Source organism: Zalophus californianus, chromosome 17, assembly GCF_009762305.2.
Source record: "Zalophus californianus isolate mZalCal1 chromosome 17, mZalCal1.pri.v2, whole genome shotgun sequence".
Classification (NCBI taxonomy): Eukaryota; Metazoa; Chordata; class Mammalia; order Carnivora; family Otariidae; genus Zalophus; species Zalophus californianus.
Window position 1 is genome coordinate 30,191,377 of NC_045611.1, and position 17,895 is coordinate 30,209,271.

A 17,895-nucleotide genomic window follows, 5' to 3' on the forward strand; every position below is an offset into this window, starting at 1 on the left:
AAAATATTATTACTAATGGAAGAACTAATTAGACAACTAATTATAACGAAGATGCCCCAAGAAGAGAGACAAACTCTTCTGGCTTTTGTGTTACTCTTTTTTTAAAGGTCAGCAGTAGAATGTTTGGTTGGACTGACAACAAAATTGCTTTTTAGTAATTGTACATTGAGAAATTTGGCCTGCTCTACAACAGATTGTTTTTATTTGCTTAAGAAGCAATGCAGATCATTCTGGGATGCAACCTGTTAACACATGCTCAGGTGTCCTGAATTTTGTAACGTTCTCACATGGTAACCAAGGGCTCTGGGGGGCTTTTCGTTAGTTGGTTGGTTAGCATTTGCTCAGGTATATTTTTTCCTTTTACTGCAAGATACCCTATTCTCTAATTGGTATTTTAAGAGTTGCTTATGTTTCTAATGAATAATTAGTCATCTGAATGCAACAAAAAAACAATAATTTATTAGAAATGAATTCCATAGAAATGTTTACTATGCCTTTTCTCAGCTTCTCTTCCTACCTATTGAGATTTGACTATGAGAATTTCAAAGGCTAATTGAAAAGAATTGTAAGGATATTTAAATCCCCTCCTGGTGGGAGGGGAGAGGAATGTATTTTGTGCTTCCAAGCAAAATAATGCTGTTTTTTATCTACTATATCTGAAAAAATGTAGTCTTAAGTCATCAGCAAATTTGAGAAATAATAACCTTGTAGGAGGCTTTATTTTAGTTTTCACTTAATTATAACATGGTGAAAATATTTATTTTTAAATTATCGTTTTTGTATCACCTTCAGTGCAGGAGAATCTCCTTGAATCTTTGGTTAATAAGTAACTATCTCATCTAATTATTGTAATAATTTGCCATTCACTTGTGACTTGATGTAAAAGGTCAATAGAATGTAGCCTTACAACTTCCAAATCTTATTAAATGTTAATGAAAGTAATTTTATTTCCAAACTGACTTTTTGATTCAGATGGAAAACCTAAAAGACAATTAGTACATGCTATCTCCTATCTGAACACCATACCAGTTGAGAGGTTGACCGAACCTCACAGTGATTTTTATCCTGCATTATGGCTTGAATCTTTTCAAAAGGGATTTGTATCCTGAGGCCTAAATTAGGTACATAAAAAGAGAGGTTTAGTCTGGTGATCCCCAAATTATTTATAGCTTGATTCAGTCTTTATTAAGAGGTGTTAATACCAGTTCCACTTACACAAAAAATTTATCTTCTTAAGGCTGGAAATGCTGGAAAAAATAATGCTGGGGGAAAAAAAAACAAAGTTGAATTCACTTGCTAGACATTTGTAGCATGAACAAAACATTTGTATTTTATTGGGCCTGAAATTTTTGCTCAGAGAATGCTGAGAAAGCAAGAAAATAGTTTGGAAAAAATAAGATTAATGGTAGGTCTGAAGAATGTTGTCTGGGCTGAATAAAGCCTTCTAGGGAATTGACAGTGGGAAGAAAAAAGATTAATGAAATCATCCAAAGTTTTTATGAGATTTATATGGATCTGGGTCCTTAGTCTCTGAGCACTGAACAGTCTATGTTTTGGAACAATTAACGTTTAATTCAGAAGATGAAAACAATGCAGAATTTACATTTTGTCACTAATAGGAAGAGAAATTTGGCAAAGATAAGGATTAGGAGGATGATAACACTCCAACAGAAAAAGTTTTTTGAGATTCAAGTCTATCAGCCCTTTGTAATTAAGCCATCTGCATTTCTTCTGCCAAATGACACTGATAAAGAATGTAAGGATTTTTCCAAACTGCAGAAGTGAAGGATAGGTTTTTAATGGTAGACAATTCAAAATCAGCTTGTGTCTTTGGACTACTATTTTGTACCTTTTTTGAAACATATGCTTTCAGTAAGTTTTGTCAAAATCTAGCAAGTCCTAAACCAGGGATTTCTAATGAGAATAAAAGATAAATGGCTTAATTTTTAGAGAGTTCTGATACTTTTTAAATCACCAGAACTGCTTTTTAAAAGATCTATTTGAAGTTTTGAAACTGTAGATTTTTTTTTAACCATCTAGTTCCAGAACACCAAATGGATGTCCTTAGGACCCTGATCTGGAGGTGGCCCCAGTGTCCCAGTTCCCCGCATGTTCACCACAAATTGTCCACTGGTTGCTGATCCTATTAAAAAATTAGGCGAAGGGATGTTGAGCTACACAGTGGTTCTCAGTATGTGACAAGCTGCTGTGAAGATAAAAATGCACATTCTAGGCCCTACCCCAGGCCTGCTGAATTAGTAAGTCAGGGTGAGCTCATTAACGTGCATTCTAACCAGCCCTCCCAGCGTACATTAAAGGCGGAGAATTGCTGAGCTAGATTAAGAAGCCCGTATTCTCCTGTTTATACAAGTAGGAGAGCTGGATTTCACATTTGGTATCCTTTTGGATAAGTAAGCTGATGGGTAAGGAGCTTGAGTTTTTTCAGAAAGAAATTTTAAAAAGTGTTGAGCCCAAGAGAGTTGTTTAAGGCACCTGGACCGGCTGTACCCAAGCAATATCCCTTCATGAAAGTGAAAGGATCAGGTGGCTTCCCTTGATGTGGGTATAGAACTCTCTCTCTCACACTCCCATCTGTGCTGACAACAGGGTTGCAGCTTTAACAGCAGGAAAAGTTTTGGCTTCATATTAAGGAGAAGTTCTATCATGGAGGTTAAGAAGGCAGGCTCTGGAGGCAGACTTCGCTGGATTCAAATTCTGGTTCTGCCACTTTCTAACTAGGTGAGCCTGGGCAAATTACTTACCTTCTCTGGGTCTACTTAATCATATGTCAAATGTGGGACAGTATGGTTCTTAACACACGTGATTGCCATAAGAAAAGTATTGAGTACTTCAGTATTATGTACTTAGTACATAAACATCACTCAATAAACAATAGCTGTCACTATTTGTATCATTGTTAAGGGAATAGGAAATACAGTGTGCTGGCCAACTGGATGAAGCAGAAATTGTCCCAACTATACCATTTTTTTTTTTTTTTACCAATTTCAGTGATAAAGATTTTTTTAAGTTAAACATAGAATTGCCATATGGTACAGTACTTCTACTTCTGGATACCTACCCAAAAGAATTGAAAGCAAGGACTCTGACAGATGCTTGAATACGCATGTTCATAGCAGCATTATTTACAATAGCCAAAGTTGGAAACAACCCAAATGTCCATCAACAGATGAATGGATAAACAAAATCTGTATATCAAAATGGAACATTATTCAGTCTTAAAAAGGAGTGAAATTTGGATACATGCCATGGATGAACCTTGAAAAACATTATGCTAAGTAAAATAAGCCAGACACAAAAGGACAAATATTGTATCATTCTACTTAATAAGAGGTACCTAGAAGAGTCCAGTTCATAGAGACAAAAAGTAGACTAGAGGTTACCAGGAACTGGGGGAACCTGGGACAGAGTTTCAGTTTGGGATGATGAAAAAATTCTGGAGCTGGATGGTAGTCATAGTTGTACAACAGTATGAATGTACTTAATGTCGCTGACCATATGCTTATAAATGGTTAAAATGATAAATTTTATGTTATGTGTATTTGACCACAGTAAAAAAAATTTTTTCAAGCTATTGAGATTTGTCAGAACTGGCCTAATTTAACTGGAAAACTATCTGCTTGCTGGACTTTGAATTCAGTCTTTTTTTTTTATCACTGAGATAACCCTTGTCTTCAAATAATGTAGAACACTACAGTTAACAAGACTCTACTGTGTATTTGAGAGTTGCAAAGAGTAGATCTTTAAAAAGCTCTTATCAGAAAAAAAAAAAAGTGTGACTCAGTGAGGTGATGGATGTTAACTAAAACCCATTTTGTAATATATACATATATCACAACATTATGTTATACACCTAAAATTAATACAGTGTTATAAGTCATTTTTATCTCAATAAAACTAGGGGGGAAATTATCCAAAAAATTATCACAAAAAAAAATAATGTAGACCATTATGGCTTTTAAGCTTTAGAACTCTGAAGTCAAAAAGATATGCTGAACCGCATTCTGAATTGGTGATTAACAGCAAAAACAAAAAAATTCCCATTTGGGGGAAAAAAGTTCCCATTTGGTTTGGTGTACTGGTGGCCAAAATGAGGTCCAGTCTCCCAGCATTAGTGGAACTCATCTCTTAGTAAGCCTTTTTAGCATTGATAAGCAGAGCACTATACTGACAGAATACTCTGAACCTTTTGTCTTTTCTGATTCCTATAAAACTCAGTAACCTGTATAATTAGTATAACCTGTATAATTTACTGATACTGCATCATGCAACAGCAACAAGCTAAGAGCCGTTGTTTGACCTTGGTTCTCACTTCTCTTAAACTGTTAACCCACCCCTACACAGACGCTGATGTGTCTCCCACCCTGCATGCCTAACTCAGTGCCCAGCACATCAACTGAGCCAAATGATTAAGTGAATTGATAGTATCATACTTTGAGATTGGACTAAAATTGTCCAAGGAAACATTCTCGGGATGAAATATGTTCATTCCCAGCAGAGTCTGGCTTTGGAATTGTCATGGTATCTTTCACCCTTTGTGTACTTTTGATCAGGGATAGTCTCTAAATTGAGATCTGGTCCCAGGGGCACTTTACCTCCAAAATGGCATCTGAAAAAGAAATGTCTTCAGAAGCTAAGGCATGCTGAATGGCTGCCGAGCTGAGAAAAAATAATCAGGTTGGAAACTGGTGTTCGAACTCTGAGATGCCATTTTCCCAAAGCGCAGGTGCTTATTTACAGTTTCAAGTGTTCACCGCCTTCTTCCTGGTGGGGCTTTAAATCAGCTCTCTCATCTCATATTTCAGCCAAGTAAAGTCTGGCCACATTCCTGCATGCGAACTTGCATCTTTTTTTTTTTTTTTAAAGATTCATTTATTTAGAGAGAGCATGCGCACAAGTGTGAGCAGGGGTGGAGCAGAGGGAGAGAGAGAGAGAGAATCCCCAAGCAGACTCCCCACTGAGTGCAGAGCCTGACGCAGGGCTCCATCCCACGACCCTGAGATCATGACCTGAGCCCAAACCAAGGGTCAGATGATTAACCGACTGAGCCACCCCAGCACCCCCCAACACGTACCATTAAAAAACAAAGACAAACTTCATGCCCTAAAAAGCTTCTTTCTCCCTTCCCTACATTTCTCTCCCGTCTCCCCCTGACCCCGAACATCAGCAAACATCAGCCTCTGGATTTCCTCAACCCAATACACTAGATGCCTCTTTTATTGCATGTTGTGGCAGGAGAGAAGGATTAAATTACCGAGGCTGTCAGGAAGGACAAGCTCTCTGCCATACATTATCATTATCACTCGCTTCTTGGGTGCGAGGAAATGCAGTAAATCCCTCAAATACAAAGCAATAAAGACCGCTGGCTTTTACTGTCATGACTGCCAGTGCCATTAACAGGCAGTGACAGCGATGTGGCACTCTTAGATGTTGCTGGTATCTTTTCTGACAGTGTGCACATAAACCTGCCTGTGACATGACATTAGATCACATGACTGCTCAGATTTGATTCTGGTTTCCAGGGCTGCTCTCTTTTCCCAGGCATACAAGTGAGATGGCATGACTTGTGTCTCGAAAAACAGGTATTTATACAAATACAGAATGGTACTAATGTAGCATATTCCTGAGTGACTTCTTTCTGTGGATTTTTTTTTTTTTTTGGTATAGTGATCTACGTGGATAAAGAAAACAACCAAGCAAAGAGAGACATCTTAAAATCAATACTACTGAAACAAGAGCTGCCTTACAGAAGGTACATGTGAGCAGTCTACATTATCGGATGGTTTATGTCAAGTAGATCTCTGTAGCATGCTTGTGGTGAAAGAAAGCTCAAGATGCGGAATCAGAACTCTGATTCACCCTGTGTCCTTGAATGAGTATGTTTCCTCTCGGTCTCTTTCCTCCTAGAAATACAGTAGCCCTGCATACCATACAGAGCAACTGTAAAGATCTGACAGTGCTCTGCAAACAAAACACCATACGGTATATACTCAGCATTCCATCACTGTTCAAGTATAACAGTGAAGAGCATGACATGATTACAAGGGGGGTGCACTCTGGAGCCACATGGCTTGAGTATAAATTCTTGTTTCATCACTTACTAGCTGTCTGACCTTGGACAACTACCCTCTGCCTCATGTTCTTCATCTGTAAAATGGAGATAATACCAGATAGGGTGGTTGTGAGGATTCAACGAGATAACATATGCGGGATGACTAGAATAGTACCGGACACAGAGTGCGCAATAAGCATTCATTGTCATCGATGTAAGTAGTAGTGATGGCAGTATTATTACTTGTACTAGCTCATCAGCCTTCCAAACTAATTTTACCTTACTGTCATTGTTTAATTATTCATCGTTTCATGACTTTTTTTTTTTTTTTTTTGCAAATCTTAACAGAAGATTTTGCCCATCAGCCCATTTGCTGGCTCTCCTCCCTTGGCCGGGATGGGCCCTTTATCTCTCTGTTGTCTCTTTCTCCTTGCCTTTGTGGCCCATAGATGACACACTTAGTGCCTCAGAAATGGAGCTCGCCCCTGCCCACCTTAGAAAGAGACTCAAGTTCTCGCCTTTCCCTAGAGGGCATGAAGGGAACGTTAAAGGCATTCTGTTTTTCTTTTCTTCTTTTTAAGATTTTATTTATTTTTTTTAAGATTTTTTTTTTCTATTTATTTGACAGAGAGAGCAAGAGAGCACAAGCAGGGGGAACAGTAGAGGGAGAGGGAGAAGCAGGCTCCCTGCCAAGCAGGGAGCCCAATGCGGGGCTCAATCCCAGGACCCTGGGATCATGACCTGAGCCGAACGAAGGCAGACGGTTAACGACTGAGCCACCCAGGCACCCCTAAGATTTTATTTTTAAGTAATCTCTACACCCAGCATGGGGCTCAAATTCACAACCCCGAGACCAAGAGTTGCATGCTCCACTGACCAAGCCAACCAGGCTCCCCAAGACATTCTGTTTTTCAAAAGAGCTTGAAAACTAGCATTTAATCTTCTCTTTCAAGAAAGGAGACTGGAGTTCTTAGCTCTTAGGATCTGATAGTAGCTTTTTCATTAACTCCTTGAAATACATATATCAGTTCTTTGGATCTCAGTTCTGGAGAAGGGGTGCTAAAAACCCTGTTAATTAGCCTAAAGCTCTGTATTTCCCAGCATGGTAGAAAATCATTCAAGTTTTACTTATTTACTTTGTATACTTGAGCTTCTTTCAAGGCCCCCTGAATGCCATCAGTGTTCTAGGGTTATCCCAGGTCAGAAGTGATTACACAGCACTGACCATGTCATTGGTCAGTGCAGTGCTGTGTAATGCCTCTCTGTGGTCAACAGGCTGGGTCGTTACTGTCCAGGACTGAGCTGTGTTCCCATGGACAAGCCCTGGGCTGGACTTCCCAATCTTTCCAGTTAGACTGATTTGTCTACCTCTGTGTTCATTTTGTTTCTGGAATGTTAGAACATATTATAAGTAGCACTCCTCATCAGGGGAGAGTAATTTTGTTTCCTCAAAAGTGTGTTTTTTTAAAAAGACAGGTTCTGCTTTAGGTGTAGACCTGCCTTTCCTCAGAAGACCTACCCCCTTGTAGCCAAACTGTTTTAAAAAATTTTTAAAGTCCACAGTAAATGTAATGACTTCCATTGACCCATCCTTGTTTCTCTAAGAATCTCTAAATGATCCCCAGAGATACAAATGTTCGTGTCATTTTGAGAAAAACCAAGAGAGGCACTGGAGACGCAGAGTGACTGGCGGCTGGGGATGGGGTCCGAGTAAATGCCCGGAGCGCCACTGACCGTGCCACTGGCCACGCCACTGGCCACTGTGGCAGGAATGGGGCCATCACAGGAGAGAAGGGGCGTGCCTGCTTTTCTCCCTTGACAGTATCATTTTCTTCAGGAGAAAGGGGGAGTTTATGTTTACAAGTTTCCACAGCCAAAAGGCGGTTGTTATTCCAGTGAATGTTCTCACCTTTTGCAAATACTTACAGGTCCCATTACTTCACATTGTTTTAAAGTACCTGCTAGTTTATAAGAATTCGCTTTCTCAGGCAGGACCCCCGTGAATATGGAGGCAGCTTACAAAGCCACAGTTAGAGAAGTTTGGCCAGTCTTCCCTGACATACATAAATTTATGTACGTTGTATAACAAATACATACAGTACCTTTGCACCTGGCCCTGGCTATATTTGCAAGTATACAAGTGTCACCTTCAAAGGAAGGTAACACCTTGAAGCAGGACTTAAAAATTTCTTATTTGAAGTCATCATTTTGACACTGACTTAAGGTTCTCTTTTGGTTTCATTTCTTCTCTTTAACATGTTCTATTGAGCAGATCCACCATAACCATCAGCATTCCGGTATGTAAAACTCGCAGGTAACCCTTAGTGTCTTCTATCCTGTTTTGTATGAAAAGGAGTTATTTCAGAATGAGGAAAGAATCAAAAATGTTAAACGATGGAAGGAGTTTTAGTGCTTTCTGATTTCCTATATAACAGCAAGTGACATTTGAGGTCTAAATCTTGGTGCCCAGCCCAGGGCCTGCCTCCTCCAGTCGACCTGCTTCAAATGAGCCAGCCTTCAATAGCAGCGTCCATTTTGCAGTTCGTGTAGTAATTCAACAATCTTTACGCTCCCCTACGTAAGTATCAGGAGCGAAATGCTTGACAAGGTGGAGTCCCTGCACCTACAGAGTTTCCGTCCCACTGAGGATGACAGGCAGCAACAAGTAAACAAATAAACCAATTACATTTTACAGTAAGTCGTTAAGAGAAGGTTAAACAAGTTGTCACATAGAAAGTAGCAGTGACGGCGGGCCTAAGGCGGTGACAGTAAGCTGGATAGTGAGAGGACGAGAGGAGCAAGCAGGTCGTGAGCCATGCAAGGAGGGTCACCGCAGGCAGAGGGGATGCGGGCCTGCAGGAAGACATAGAGATCTGTGTCTAGGACCAAGGGACGTCAGCAAGGGGAGAGTTCTGCAGGAGGGAGAGGGGAGAAGGGGAGGCAGGAGCAGCTCCCAGGGCACTTCCGGTGCCACCAGAAATCTAACCCACGCGTCTGCCCTGGTCCTCAGCCTGGACTGGAAGCCTCTTTAGGACATGGAACAAGCAAGATTTCCACCTCTTTGTTCGGCAGGCTTAAAGGGGAAACAGAAAATGTGTCTTATATCTCACGTGCAGTTTATCCTAAGCCAAATTGTAGCTTTTAGTTTATTTGAGTGTACCTTCTTCCCTATTTAGCTTAACTTCATAATTTCTCGATTTCGTATTTGACATCTCATTTTGCTCTCTGTAGAATTTAAAGCTAGGAATACTGAATTTTGGTTTTTAACCCTTTCCCTGGCATTTAGAAGGGGTTTTTTTTTCCTTTTTGTCTCAGAATTCTCATATGTTCAGTGGAGGTAATGGTCTGCATTTGTAAAGTGTCAGAGATATGATCCTTAAATATGAGACATTATAGGAGGATAACACTTAACAATATTAGTACAATCTGCATAGCCTCTGTCTTTTTTGTAAGTCTTGTGGATGTAAAATGTGCATCAGATATCACTAAGTCCTAGTCTTCCAAGCATATTCATTTTAGGACAATTACTTTTATCACCATTCTTCTTGTTTAACTGACTGATACAGTCATTGTATAATTTGGCAATCTCAGTTTTCAATTGAAACAAGTCTTCCCCATGTCTTCTTTTTCTCTTCCGTTAGAAATGTAGAAGCTTAAGCAGCTCTACTTAGATTAAAAATAATAGTAATAAAAGAGCAAACATTTCCTCGATGTTTAACATGTTCCAGGCACTGTTTACATGTATCATCTCATTTGATCCTCATAAGAGCCCTGTGAGACAGACATTCCCCTTCCCATTGTACAGATAAGAACAGAGAGGTTTAGGAATGTTTCTAACATTATACAGCTAATAGTAGAAGAGCTAAATCTGAACTCACAATGGATGCCCTTTAACCACTCCATCTTAATCCCTTTGTTTTATGCATCATATAAAATACTCAGCCAGTTACAAATTAGGATCTGTATTCTTCACAGTTATTGTGTGAATAGGTGTTGCAGTTGGTTTCAACGGAAGGGATTTCTATTTTTTTTTTTTAAGATTTTATTTTATTTATTTGTCAGAGAGAGAGAGAGAGAAGAAGCAGGGGGGGCGGCAGGCAGAAGGTGAAGCAGGCCCTCCGCTGAGCAGGGAGCCTGATGTGGGGCTTGATCCCAGGACACTGGAATCATGACCTGAGCCGAAGGCAGACGCTTAACCAACTGAGCCACCCAGGCGTCCTGGGATTTCTATTTTCTAATCAAAATTTATTGCTGGTTAAAAACAGGGATTTGGTAAAGGAATGAAATGTCGATTGCTTACTTTCAGCAAATTAGTTAAAAATACTATCATGTTTACCTGTGTTTGGAAAGGATTGTATTTGCACGTATTGTTCAAGGCATGATTTCTCAGAGACTTAGATTTTCATCTCAAAATGTGATCTAAGAAACAAGTTTCTTGTTTTGTTTCTGATTTGGGATGGCTACGTTTTGAAAATGGTTAAAATGGTAGTTAACAAATATCCATGGTTTAAGCTCTGCTGCCAAGACATATCAAAAGAGTACTTAACTGTAAATTCCTGTCATTTGGTCAATTCAAGTGTGTTTGGCCTCAACACAAGCCACTAAATCAAATCAGTTCCATCAGAACCGTACAATTATGTGTCTAAAAGTAAAATAAAACTTGGATGCTAGGATTGTAAGTTAAAAGATTGCTGAAGTAGTACAAACATTCCTTGTAGCTGTTGGGCAGAGCTACAATATTTATCTAATGTGACTCAGAATGTTACTGGGGAGCATGGTCCCTGCATTTCATAGAACACAGAGGGTTGGATAAATTGCTTGGTAGCCACTCTGAAGTTGTACATTTCTATAGAAAATGTTGCATTTCTTTTGAGAACGGTGCCCTGATCTCCATGGTCTTTATTCACGTGATCCTTTTAGCCTTAAAAGTAGATGTGTCACAATACGATCAGATAGTGTGTATTAGAGAGAACATCTGGTTCTTCTCTTTGCCTAGTGATTTCCTCAGATTCTAGAGTTAAATGTTAATCAGTGCTTAGAAAAGTGGATTTATGTTCATTTGAAGGCTGGGCATGCTATAATAATTCTAGTAGTTCATGCAATAACTTATCTAACCTCATGTAATTTGCCTTTTATTGGAATAATTGGAAACTTTGAGATTTCATACTTAGTGATAAAACCCCATTTGGAAGTTGTGTTTCATGGTGATTTTTTTCCCTCACTTTGTGGGGATTTTCTGTTTTTTCCCTTCTCAGTGTTCGCTTCACGGTGGTCAGTGACCCTCCAGAGGACGAACAGGATCTGGAATGCGAGGACATTGGCATTGCTAACATTGACCTCGCTGACATGTTTCAGGAAGGGAGAGACATCATCGAGCAAAATATCGATGGTATGGGTGGGAGTATTGCTCAATTTGTACAACAAATGCTGAACTCCACATTCTTTATTAAAACCTTCTTTTTTGCTGGCTGCAGGGATATTGAGTCACACACTGGTTGAATCCTCTGCAACTCAAGCTTTTTTTTTTTTTTTTGAAGCTGGAAGCTTTTCCCTCCCTCCCTCCCTCCCTTGCCCTCCCCCTCTGCCTTCCTTTCAATCAACAGAAATTTTAAAATAATGAATTGCACTTCACAAGGAATTACTCATTTTGTTAGTATTGGGGGTGAGTGTGTGACAAAAATGTGGCCATTGGATTTTTTTTTTGATGTTGTTTGTGGAAGCCTCATGCTATCAAGCCTTATTTCAACCAAGGCATGTTATTCTGAGTCATCATTATAGTGCCTTTCTTAAAGCTTCTCTTTAATTCAGTGTTACCAGTGTTACAATCCAGTGATATAGCCACTGCAAATGACGCCAAGTCGTAGCGGCCACTTATTTCCTAGCAGGATTCAGAGAGGAGTAAAGGATTCCTGACAAAATGTACTCTCCTGGATTTTCACCTCAAAGGCATGAGTCCCATCAGGGCTTAGTTTCTACCCTCCGGATTCTCATATAATATATTTAGAACACACTGAAGGAATTGTGCTTTATGAATCAGATGTTTGACAATCATCAAGAGGATGGCCAGGGCTGTACACAATAAATGGACAAATGAGGCCGAGGCCTAGTCGCATGTGTTTTCGTGCATTCAGTGAACACTTACTTGAGCACCTCTTAAGTGCCAGACGCTGTTACCCCATAGTTCAGCTGCAGTTCATATGTCATATGTCAAGCCCTCTGTCCTGTATATGTGTTACATGCTCACAAGTCAACATCAAGCCAGATAATTAACCAAATTGGAAACCTATCCTGGGAAATCTTTATAAACTATACATATCTAACTACATGACAGTTTGTCACAACTTTGTTTGGCACAGAAAAAGAAGATGAGAGGATTAAAATATTAACCTAAACCCTCTGAAAGACAACCAGAACCAAGAGACTCTGAGAAAAGCGATGAAAATGATCTATGCTTTATATTCTTAATCTTTTCTCCAGTCAGTTCTGGTTAGCAGCCCATCTTCTCATTCTGAGAATCCACGTATGGCCACACTAATCTGTCACAGACAGCCTCTGTGGCCGTGTTTTGAGAGAGAGTCAAAAAAATTAAACACTCAGGTGTCAGGATGTTCATGCTGTGTTCTCTGCCAGACAGAGCAGGGAGGAGTCCTGAAGAAGAGGTGTAAGGAAACTCGGGAATGAGCTGGGGACCACTCGTGCCCCGTGACCTCCTTGCCTGCTCAGGTCTCCACCTAAGTCTTTGTATACCAAGTTGCATTTAAAGGTTTCCTTAAAAATATTTTGGAATTGTCGCATCTTGATCCCTTCTAGACTTTACTTCTTCTAACTTAGAAATTCTGATCCTGTGCGGGAATCGTCATCCTGCAGCCTTGCCACGAGGTCAGGTTCGGGAGAGATCATGAGTCTTGATCTCCACGGGCAATAAGGATGCACACACGTAATACACCTGAAATGTGTATCTTCCTACACACAGGACAGGCTTTAATTTACAGATTTCTGCGGTGCCAGTGAACTTTGGACTTTTATAGAGCTGTCTTCATGTTTGCAATTCCTGCTTCACATAACCTATCTGAAGAAAAATCTGTTAAATGACATTAACACTTTTCTGCCATTTTTCTCCCTAGTCTTGGATGCACGGGCAGGTGGTGGACGTATCGGCAAGCTCAGGGTAACCATCGAAGCGCTCCATGCCCTGCGGTCTGTCTACGAGCAAAACAGAGATGACCTGGAGGCTGAAAGAAGCTGCTCCAGGGGCATCCCTGCTCCTGAGTAAACGCTCACATGAAAGCTCTGAGATGAGATTTCTGTAATTACTCTGGTGTATATAATCTATAATTCATGGCATGCAGGGAGGGGGAGGCCTGGGTTGGTCGTGTTCAAGTTTTGTATACTTTTCCATTTGTTTATTTTTCTATTCCCTCCTTCCCATGACTGCCACCCCTCAGGACTTCAGTTCTCCACCATGGGCAGTACCTTCTCAATAATTTATACCTACATGATAGCATGAGAAAGTCTATTTGCATTTTCAACACTTTCTTATGAAGAACCGACATGCAATTCCCATTTTTATTTTTAATAAGCAAAAAGGATAAATCTTAGAAAACCTATGAAAAGAAATACTTTTATGTTATCCCTAATCGTCCCACTAAATGGAATGCCTATGATTAGCCTCATTAAGAGTTTTATACTGTGAAGATTTTATTAGAAGCAATATATGAAAATTACTTGGATTAATGTGTTAATCTTCCTCTTTAAAATGCTAATATCCATTTTATGCACATTAAACCTCAGTATGCATTTTCTTTGATGCATGCAGTTTCTATCAATTAAATATAAAGAATGAGACTTGGCACCGACTTATTAAATTACTGCAAGTTTTTGGTTTTCTTTCTTAAAACTCACACTTCTTCCCATTTGTATGATTTTTATGGATTTGTAATGGTGAAATGGGATCCAGGGATGTGTGTGTGTAAAGAGGAGATAGATAGGTACATGTATGAATATACATGAAATCCATGTTTTGAAAACTTAGCTTATGACACAGAAGGAAATTATTAAAAGTAGGGCTCAAATTCTGATATGCTTAGTTAGACCTGAAAGGAATATCTTTTTTATCATTTTTTAAATTTACATCAAGCTTGTACAATGGTGGGGTGTATCTGGATAACCAGATCCTCAAAAAGCAGCTCAGAAAGTTAATTTTCTAGCTTTTACCCACTCTCACTGAAGGATTTAATTGATATTTTTAATGGAGCTGTGAATCAGTGCTGCAAAGGAATTGTCTCTGGAGGTCTAGGATATAATGCATTTCATTTTTTAATTTACTTTTTTATTTGTCATTTTCTTCAAAGGATTTTTATAGGCTGTGGGTTTTCACTGTTTGCAAACAGGCTATGTTCCTTCTTAAGCATATGTAAAGTATTCAGGGAGATAAGTAATTTATTAAAATCTACCTAATTTGCCGTGATATATTAAATCTCTGCTTCAGTGATCACAGACCATTTCATTTAGAGAATTAGGCATTCCCTCTTTGTGTGATTAAAGCTCTGGAAAATGAGTTCTTTGCTCCTATTTGTGAACATTCAAAGCCTGCTAATGGCAAGAAGATGGAATAGATTATGAGACAATTCATTACAGTTCAACAGAAAAAAAAAGCAGCTATAATGCAAAAATGCAAGTATGAGAATCTGCATATAGTTTGAACCATCTGTGCTCTAATGGCTTCAATAATGACTCTCGTCTTTAGGAGGCTTTGAAATGACATCCGTACAATATTAATTTGTTGATGTACATTGTGGGACCAGTAGAGTATGATCTGACCACAGAAATCTATAAATTCCGTCTCTACCATTGGGCCTCCCTGTCTGGGGCCCGCCATCTCCAAAAAGAATCTTGCTCTCATCAAACTCTGCAAATCTTCATAATAACTCATTCCTCTGGAACCTTCGAGAGACCACAAACATCTGCAGGCTAAACCTCTCCAATCCTAGTAAACAGCCACATGTTTGTTGTCACTTCAGCTGGCTCTGAGCTCATCTTTTTGGCCTCTCTTTCTAGCTTTCTTTGGCTTCATGCAGTTACGGTGATATGAAGGCCCATAATATTCCCTGCAGTAATTTAAAACAGCCGGATTATACCCTGGGATTAACTGAGTGGTTTGTGAGACATTTATTGTGGTATTCTCCCAGGAGGTTTGTATTATTGTTTTAAAACGTTACATCCCAAACTAAATACCCTTTCTGCAGGGAAAAGAACTGGATTGCGCTGACTTCTTATGATCTTTAAGTAGAGAGGGGGAGTTTTTATTAGGGAACTTCTGAGACCTCGTCAGCTCGGTGGAATGTATACCTCAGATACGATTAGAGAACTAGCCATGTTTCTGTCACATTCACGTTTGCCGTAGAGATTATTAAAGATTCCTTTTCCAGTTTTAAAATAACTCACCTTCCAACTACGTAAATTCTTACAAGGCTCATTTTCTTAAGTAATCGAATAGCTGCCGGCATATTTTGAAGTGGGTAAGTGGTATTGAATGCCATCATAGGGATGCTTCCAAGTGGGTTTCATAATCTGTTCGAGAATAGTTTTTTTATCCTGTTTTGTGTTGACCAGAGTTCATTGAAAAAAAGTTCACCACCTTTTTGGATTACAGAGCAATGGTTTTCCCTTGGTGCGCCAAGCCTGACCCATTAAGTATGGTGAGTGGGAGAGGGGGCGCCAACAGTGGCCTCGCCACACAAATACCAGTTTAAGGCAAGGTTTCTGTGAACTTACAGCTCTTGGTGTAAATGTACACAGTACACTCAGCACTTTTAGGGGCTGTAATGCTTTTAGTTTGGAAATATAAATAGAGATGTGATGTGGTATGTGGGAGAGTGTATTTTACATGGTTTTTTGCCTACTGTAGTAGAAATGTCAAATTCCCAGCCACTGTCATGAGAAGCAGTTGACAAAAATAAGTTTTATGGTTTGCAGTGCGGTTTACATAGAGAACATTTCTCTTCACTCTCAATTTCAACATGTTTTCTAAATTATCATGGTTTATTGCCATTTAAGTTAAATTAGTTTTTTTTAAGAATAAATAGAGAATATATTTAATCAAATAAAGAACAGCCACATTGAAATTCTGCTGTTCCTGCCATTCATTTGTTACCACAAAACACAAATACTTTCTATGTGTTGTGAAGAAGTGTGGGCTCAGAAGTGGTCATATGACTTGGGAGGTTCTGCGTGTTCCCACAACAAAACATAAATTATTTTAGTAATCTGACATCAAGAGCTGTGACAATGAAAACCACTTTTTACACATGTTCTAACAAGAATCTGATTAACATTTTTGTGGATATGGAAAATAACTTTTTTTAGTCAAACTGCCACCATTGCTGAATTTAGAATGATTTCCTTCTTCACTAGGTAGCAAAATGTGAATCGTGTCTATGAACAAATATGAGAATAAAATGCCATCTTTGTGTAGTACACAAAACAACCAAGGGAGAGCTCCGGGGGTATCAAATTACCGAGTGATTGACAATATCAGGATCATAATTCGTCCCCAAGTATGAGAGTACATTTCAATAAGTCACTCATGCCTGAAGGCCTCTGACTACCTTAACAAAGAAAAACTAAGCCCGTGATTTATTACAGATTGGACAACATGCCTAATTTGATCCATGAATGGGAGCAAACAGCTTTACATCCCCTTTGTTCAGAACAAAAACAACCTCCAGGTCACCCAGAAAACTAAAAAGATAGCAAAGCTATAGAAACACGTGTTTTAAAAACTGAAAATACAGAATTAGCAACATCCCTCATCCTAATCTCTTTTTTGGTTCCATTTCGAAGCACCACTAGTGGACTGTACCTTACAGTCTAACCTCTTGGAAAATTGGGCCCATGTTCCTCGTATTGTTACACCTTCTGTTTTTACCCTCTCATTTTCCACATAACAGTGACTTACATCTTTAAACCATGTTTCTCGTTCAGTTTTTCTGAAGTAAAAATCTGGTTCTCTCAGGGTTAGAATGTGGCCTCTTTTCTGTGGGGGCCACCAGCAGGCTTGTCTTCTGCTTTATGCCCCTTCTCACCCTCTGTCGAGGTTGACCTTTCTCATCCCTGTGACGGCATCCCCCCTCTCTTCACTGAACACCGTTAGTTTTCTTTGTAAGTCAAATTCGCCATCTTGACCTTTCTACTTCTGTCATCTATTCTGTTCACACCTATATTCAACTGAACATTTCCTCCCACCTACTCATTTTTAGTCAGTCATGGCACATTTTTTTCCCTCCTTTCTCTTGGTGCTACAACTACTTCAGATAACCAGCATTGGTGACAGCTCCAGTGGCATTCCCAAAGTCTGCCTTTGTGTGAAGACTTCTTCTTAATTTAACATGACAGGGGCACTGCTAGTCAGCCATTATGAAACTGAGGGAACAGCAAGCTAATTTGTGTATCTTTGCTTTTTGTAGTGAAGCAACAGAGGCTGGAACTCACAAAGCTCTCAGGAATCACTGGTAAGGAGCTGAAGCATAAGGAATTGTTTTTTAAGGAAATATGTAATTAAAATCAAGCTTTACTTGGCATAAAGGTGTTTTGTCCTAGTTGGTACACATGCTATCATTAACAGTAGGAGAAATTGGGTAATTTTAAGAAGAAAACTGAAGAGACTACACACAACCCAAGATGAGGGAGCCCTTTCGAACCAAGAGAGCAAAGACAACCTATAAAACGAGATAGATGTCTTAGGTTAACATTGAAGCAAGGTAACAGGCAAAATAGAATTCAAGGTGGAAAACAAGGGACAAAGAAAGGACAGTTTGTACTGGTAA

The 17,895-nt window shown here is 39.4% G+C and overlaps 1 protein-coding gene across 6 annotated transcripts in view; it reads left to right on the forward strand.

Annotated features, from left to right (window-relative positions):
* RPGRIP1L (RPGRIP1 like) overlaps nt 1-16,179 on the forward strand; it is a 94,362-nt gene extending 78,183 nt beyond the window's left edge. For all 6 annotated transcript variants that reach the window (XM_027619641.2, XM_027619646.2, XM_027619645.2 and 3 more), the window contains 3 exons: nt 5,686-5,770; nt 11,326-11,459; nt 13,195-16,179. In XM_027619641.2, coding sequence (XP_027475442.1) covers nt 5,686-5,770; nt 11,326-11,459; nt 13,195-13,343 — 368 coding nt within the window. In that variant the 3' untranslated portion in view covers nt 13,344-16,179. The remainder of the gene's footprint in view (nt 1-5,685; nt 5,771-11,325; nt 11,460-13,194) is intronic.
* The last annotated feature ends 1,716 nt before the right edge of the window (nt 16,180-17,895 follow it).